The 7,196-nt window shown below is 44.8% G+C and overlaps 1 protein-coding gene across 1 annotated transcript in view; it reads left to right on the plus strand.

Annotated features, from left to right (window-relative positions):
* LOC121958146 (pleckstrin homology domain-containing family O member 1-A-like) overlaps window positions 1–6,412 on the plus strand; it is a 12,322-nt gene extending 5,910 nt beyond the window's left edge. The window contains exons 4-10 of the mRNA XM_042507019.1: window positions 420–524; window positions 1,157–1,258; window positions 1,387–1,701; window positions 1,887–1,984; window positions 3,604–3,766; window positions 3,901–4,013; window positions 5,587–6,412. Of these exons, the coding sequence (XP_042362953.1) occupies window positions 420–524; window positions 1,157–1,258; window positions 1,387–1,701; window positions 1,887–1,984; window positions 3,604–3,766; window positions 3,901–4,013; window positions 5,587–6,412 (1,722 nt within the window). The remainder of the gene's footprint in view (window positions 1–419; window positions 525–1,156; window positions 1,259–1,386; window positions 1,702–1,886; window positions 1,985–3,603; window positions 3,767–3,900; window positions 4,014–5,586) is intronic.
* Window positions 6,413–7,196: the final 784 nt, after the last annotated feature.

Below are 7,196 nucleotides of genomic sequence, written 5' to 3' on the forward strand. Positions count from 1 at the left end.
TAGTTCTTCAGTATACGAGTTCATTTAGGATTTATACTAAATGAACTCGCATACTGAAGAACTACCAAAACTGTCAGAAGTTATTTTTGGGAAAACTTGCCTTTGAAAAGAGCCATGATGGTCGTGACATTTACAACAGTGTCGGCTTCGANTATTAGCATCTATACTAAATGAACTCGTATACTGAAGAACTACCAAAACTGTCAGAAGTTATTTTTGGGAAAACTTGCCTTTGAAAAGAGCCATGATGGTCGTGACATTTACAACAGTGTCGGCTTCGAGTGTGACATTTAATAAACACGTTTGCAACAATTTATAAACAATAGCATAACATAAAATCATTTAGCATCCCTGTTATATGGCGGCTGATTTCTGCATCATACTTGACACAAAGTGAAGTGTTTTTCTTTGTTTCGCAGGTTCCAAACCTCGTGTTTCTGGCGGTGAGTCCGGAGGAAAAGGAATCGTGGGTAAACGCCCTCAACGTGGCAATCATCAAGGCCAAGAACCGCATTTTAGACGAGGTACGGACAGCGCGTCGATCGACTTTCAAGCGTAGTGAAGCTTGAAGAAAAAGGTTTAAAGGGTTAAATCCGGGGGAGGGGCTGCAGGGGTTTCTGACATCTTATTTTAATCTGTAAACCTTTTTATTTAGGAAGCACTTTGCACTTAAGCTTGAAACATACTGTATAAATAATTATATTATTATTCTATTATTTCATTGTTTTATTATAATTGGTATTATTATGATTATTATTGTCATTATTAACATCTATACTGGATGAACTGATAAATGAAGAACTACTGAAAATGTCAGAAGCTATTTCGGGGAAAAATTTAACTTTCACTTTGAAAAGAGGCGCAATGTGCGTGAGATTAATGAGACAGTGTTGGTTTCTACTGTGACATATAACACGGCTAAAAACATTTTTAAAAAAGCAAGGGAAAAACAATCATAATTACGCAATTAAAATTCTGTTTTAAAGTTATTAGAATTTTTGAGGCACTTTTTCCAGGTAATTTCCCTTTTTTTAAACTCTTCTTATTCTTATTCTGTATTGTTGGTGCGAGTGGCGCAATCTTTTTAAAATGTGGAAGTGTTATGAAACCCTTTACTATATTTCAGAAGGCTGGAGTTGGTTTTGTTTCTGTACAGGTGACCATCGAGGAGGACAGCGCCCTCCTTCATCCCACCAGAGACCGGGCAAAGATCCCTCATGGCCGCCGGCTGCCGACCAGAGGACACCTCATGGCCGTGGTACTCGGATCTCTTAACACCTTTTCTCCTATTTTTACTCTTTAAATCTTTCTGCTTTTCTTAATCAAGAACATTTTTAATGAACAACATTATCTTTAATATCTAAAATCCACGATGACTCACCCCAGGCGTCCACGTCCTCCCATGGCATGCTGACCCTCGACCTGGTCGCTGAGGAGGATGGTTTCTCTCCGGACTACGGAGGAGAATCCCGGGAATCCTGGGAGAACTTCCAGCTCGACCTGCAGAGGGGCGGCTCCTGTGGGCAGGTGGCAGCTGCTGGATCTTGGGGTGTTCGTCAGCGAGCCGGCACGGACGTGTCGAAGCTGCGGGTGACCTCCAAAGAACCCAAGGTCAAGACCAGTAGCCTGCCCAGAGGGAGTGAGCTGTCCTGGGGCAAACATTCCCATCTGGAGGTCTCCAAGGTCCACAAGACCCAGCAGGTGCATGTCGAGAAACTCTTCGTAGTTCCTAAAACATAAGCCACAGTCATTTTGTCAATACACTGAAATATACTGACTACACTGACTCGGTTTACTGGTAGAAATCAGTCATTATGATGCAAATAGACGCCCCTCACCTGCCGTCGAAACACAGATACAAACCGCGGTCTTGTGTTACCTTTCAGGTCCTTCAGGCTCACTCTCGAACGCCGCAGCCAGGAAAGAGGTTCAGCATGCAGGGCCGGAGTCGATGCGCCTCCATGGATGAAGTCCTCTCCTCCAGGTACACAAACACCTGAGAATAAAACAGTCTTTTATTAAGCCTCATTCCCACTGCACAAAAACACCTGCTAACTTCTGGCTTTTCAATGCAATGGGATTGTGCAAATTCAGCATTCGCTCTGTAGTCGACACAGGTTTTTATTGCCTCCGGCTCCAATCGGCATCGATGGGAAAACAACACCTGAACGCTGTAATTTCAGCTCTTTAACTGCCGAGATGCAGAGACACAACAACACTAATTACCCTCCGTTTCCTCCTAAGCAGCTAAAATATTGTTCCAAGTTAGTCTGCACCGAGTTTGATGGAGAGACTGAATAAGTAAGACGTAAATAAAGAAAAGATACCATTGGAAAGTTGAAAATGGTCTCTGATCCTGCTGCTTTCTATTGTTTCTTGTTCTCCTGCCTGTCTGTAAAGTCGCACAAACACACCGACATAACAACCCACGCACACACACCAACTGACCGAAAGACAGACTCGCTCTGCAGCGGTGTGTTCAGTGGCAGTGGGATAGAGCCAATCGCTCATAGTGATAGCTTTAGCAGGTTTACCCGTGTTTAAAAAACCGCACACGCACTGATTCTGGTGGGAAAGAGGTATAACAGCTCCTGTCCTGACAAACCACACTGACACGAGCAAAACAAACTGGCAGTTCAGTGGTTGGCACTGTCAACACAAAGCAAAACGGTCCTGGGTTGGATTCCCAGCAGTCTCAGGTCCTTTTTGTAGGCTGTTTTCCATTAACCCTCAAACTGCACAAAGTAAAACGTAAATAAAATATGCGTAATGGAAACACGTCAATTTCGATATAAACTCCCATTTATCACAATTAAGTTTTTTTGGGGTGGTATTTGAGTTGATTTGAAAAAGTCATATTTGTCCAAACTTTCCCTTTTCAGTCTTTCCTAGGTCACATGACGCTGTGAGGTCACATGATGCTGTGAGGTCACATGACGCTGTGTGGTCACATGACGCTGTGAGGTCACATGATGTTATGTCTATGTGCTTGTCAGTAGGAACTGGCTCCCTCATGATGCAGCAGGAGCTACAAGAGCTGTTATTGCATCACATAACTCTGAGAAAGTTTTTAACCCACAATTCCTCTGTGAAATCGTGGACTACATCTCCCAGAAATCCCTCATACGTGGCCGCTCCCACGTATAAGGGGCTCGCCGTTCCATCATGGCTCCATAACACGCCTACGTGGCCTTGGTTTGGAAATAATGACGGCTAGTGCGGCAGCTGCAATAGAAATGAGGCTGCTGATGTTTTGAACATCCATCGCCATGGTTACTGGGATGTTATCACCAGAGGAGAAGTCACACAACATCACTCAGTGGAAACACAGTCAGCTATATGTTGTGTTTTATCGGTATCTTGAAAAATATTGCTTCATTTTGAACAAATCCGTAATGGAAACCCGCCTAATGAGTACCAAATTTCACATCTTTGGAAATCAAAACTAGGTAGAAACAACGGAAGTCAAACTGATGGATAATTTGGAAAATAGTCAGCAAAAAGGGAATGTACTCAGTGATTATGGTCTTTTAACTTTACATAAATTAAAAGTTTTCTGGTCTATCCTTTGTTCTTCCCCTCTCCTTCCTTTCCTCTCTTCAGACCGGCGATGATCCGCTCCGAGTTGCGTTCGGCTCTTCGTCGTTGTCCAACTGAAGAGGAGGCAGGGGGCGGGGCTTCAGTGCAGCCGGTGGGCCAGCTGCAGAGCCTCATCGCTCAGAGGATGCAGAGAGCTCAGGAGCTGCTGGAGGAGATGAGACTGCAGGTACGACTGCGTCATCCATGAGTTTTTGGGCGTACTGGTTGATCAAAGGGACACTCACTTGATGCAAAAAATGCACGGCAGAAACTGAAAACTGGGGTATAATTACGATGAGTATTTTGTGTTGCCATCTACAGGAGCTGCAGAAGGCCAAAGCAGAGAGAGAACGAGGCGGTAGTTCACCCTACCTGAAGGGCATCGACTCACCTCGCCTCCACCACCTCAGGGGCTCAGACTCTCCTCACTCCAGGTTGGCTTTAATAGTTTCACTAGTAATTTATTAATATTTTGACCTCCAAAGGTCTTCGGCGTTCTTCTGTCAATGCCATCAACACTTAATTGGGTTATATTCACACTTCCGGGAATGACTGACTGTTGGTATTGACATTTGGAGGCATCAGGGGAAAGATTGGTTGGGGTTGCTGTGATCAATCCTCTCGAAACTAGAATATAATTAATTGAAATCTAATTTGTGCTAAAAGTGCTGCTTAAGGACAGCTCAGGGTGTGTCCAAAATGGAATTGACTTGAACTAGGGCTGGGCGATATGAAACAATATTGATATTATATATCCCTTTGATTCCTAAGTGATATATTAAGATATGATAAGGTTAATTTTGGTTTAAATATTTATTTTCTGTCAGACATTGAACATGACAAATGTACTGTAGAACAGGCATCACCAACTGGAGGACCTATTCTACTAAAATCCAAAGAGGTCCAGTTACTAACATCTGCCCCTGGTAATAATAATGAGAGCTCAGCGCGAGCGGCTGGATGAGACACGGAGCGATGCGTCCTGATGTTTCTAAATAATTCGTCCAAAGTCTGATTAAAGCTGAAACTAACGCAAAGTCGTCTGTAGAGTCTAATGAAGTCACTTTCCACCTCTGCAGATGTGGCAGTTTCAGCGCTGTGGCTGTCAAACACTCAGCTGTTCTACAGTCAAAGTCCTTCTCTGCATTTGGTTCTCCACGGTGCTATTCTTACTATCATTGGCTGTTCGTGTTGTCTGTCAAAACACAGCTGGAATGCGTTCTATCGACATTCTATCGACTGCGTCTCACATTTCAATCGAGGAAAAGTTATTTGGCGATAACCATAACGTGAACCTTTACTTCACTTGTGGAAAAAAGCTCAGCAACATGACCCAGCTTCACCAGAACCCTGCTGGCGTCATGGTTTCTGTGACCAACCAGACCTTTGAGGAGGTTCTGGCTCTCATCTCAAGACATTGCAAGATATAATTAGTCTCACAACAAGGACCAAGGGTCTGACATTGGGAGTTCATCCTACAGGGAGCATAGGGATGTCGGTTTGTGTCAAACAAACATTATTCAACAAAGACAATGTCTGGCGAGATGAAAAGTCTGCCTTAAAGCCTCCTCATGGCTGCATCTCACCTCCTCTCTAAACTCTTTCCAACAGCTCCGTCTTTGTAGACCTGATGCATTGAGTCGTACAGGATATGTTAGAGTCTTTCCTCAGTGACATTCATGGTATTCACTTGGTTGTTGTGAAGGACTTGTGTACAGAATAAAAAGAACTTCTGAGCTAGAAGTTCAAACCCTGCAACATTCACACCTTCTGCAAATCATTGCATAAAGTGGGTTTTGAAATGATTTGGAAAGTACCAAATTTGTGGTCAACCCCTTGAACACCGAGTCATAAAGAGTCTTAAAGGCAACTTTAAGATAATTGGACATATTGAGGTAAAGCGACAGGTAAAGCCAAGTTCTCTTGGTTTGATGATGCTTGGTTGTGAGATCACAACTTGAAGCCGAGCAGGATCGATGCTGACCTGATTTTGTTTTTCCTCTGCAGCAGGTCATCTGGATCTTCGAGGAGCAGGAGCAGCGACTCTCCTCGCCTCCGGGGCAAAGAGTCTCCTCGTCTGAGAGGCAGAGAGTCGCCTCGATCCAAAGCCAAGAAGAATCGCTCCAAAGGTACCGAATCGCCTCGCTCCAGAGGATCCCACTCACCGGCTGCTAAAGCAAACGACTCTCCTCGACTGAAAGATTCGCCTCGTCTGCCCGCCGCCAGCTCTCCGCGGACAAAGAGCTCTGACGCCGTCCATTCACCAAAACTCAAGGCATCGTCCAGCACCTCTTGTCCCAACAAGGAGCATCTCTCTAACGTACAGAAATCACATGAATCACCTCCAGGTGTCGGAGGATCTGACTCCTCTCAGGTTAAAGGATGTGATTCACCACAAGGGAGTGAAACTGACTCCCCTCGTCTGGGGAGCAGCAAGGAGTCGCCCTGTCAGAGTCAGAACTCTCCGAGTCTTTCTGGATCCTTCGAGTCTCCGCAGCCCAAAACCCCCGACAAACACTGCCTCTCTCCACCTGCGCTTTCCTCGCCACCCTCCTTGCTGTCAGAAGATCTGGAGGTGGAGAGGAGGCGTGAGGAGGCCGAGCGCCTCCTGGAGGAGGCCGTGTCATCGTGGAAGGAGGCGCAGGAGGTCCTGCAGGAGGTGAAGGAGCTGCAGAGCCAGACGCTGAGGCGGCAGCGCAGGAGGACCTACGAGAAGATGACAACCACAGCAGCGGCTGCTGGGTTGCCTGCGGCAACCGCGGCAGCAGATGAGGACGACACGCCGACCTCACCAACATCACCTGAGGAGGACGAGGAGTCCGAGACGCCTTGATGAGGATTTCTTTCTTACAAATATTCACCCGGTTGAATTTTCTCAGTGAAAGTAGCATCGTTTTTTCAGCATGCTCACAAGTTAAAAATAAAAATAAAAAACAAAAAAAGAGGACAGGATTTGCAGAATTTGGGGATTTTTAATTCTACTCCTCAAATGTTTTTCATCTTTTAATCTGGGGACGGTGGGATGCACGTGAACACTTAAGCAAATGTGGATTATTTTGAAACCAGCGATACAGTTCTTCCCAGGAGGTTTAATGACGTTAATCCTCCGCTCTGCACTAGACTGCCGTCAGTCAGACGCCCTCGCACTTCTGCTGCCCTTTTTTTTCCACAAAGTCTCTCTGTGTGACAGATGTGTCACATTTAATTTGAGCAAATACAGTTTTAATGGAGAGGCGCTCCCCTTCACCTTCTCTACTGGTGCTGCACGATTTTCGTCTTTGTCTTTTAACGCTGAAAGTGAAGTGAAAAAGCCTCTCTGTTGACTTCAAAGACTAATTCTTCCCCCGTGTGTTTTTGGAAGAGATATTCAGGGTTTCGTGAGGATAAAAAAAAAGATTTTTGTTTTTTCCGAGCGAAGATGTCAACGTTTATACAATCGGAAACTTTTTCATTATGAAAAACATGAAGGCACTGAAGAGCACTATGTTTCCTACGGGCACAGAGGCGGTGCTGCTGGGAATCACTGAAAACCAGTATCGACATTAATTAAGAATTTTAATATCTGTTACCGGATTTATTTGCTAATATATATGATGTCTTTTTGTGCAAAATTTATA

The sequence above is a fragment of the Plectropomus leopardus genome, chromosome 18 (assembly GCF_008729295.1).
Source record: "Plectropomus leopardus isolate mb chromosome 18, YSFRI_Pleo_2.0, whole genome shotgun sequence".
NCBI lineage: Eukaryota > Metazoa > Chordata > Actinopteri > Perciformes > Serranidae > Plectropomus > Plectropomus leopardus.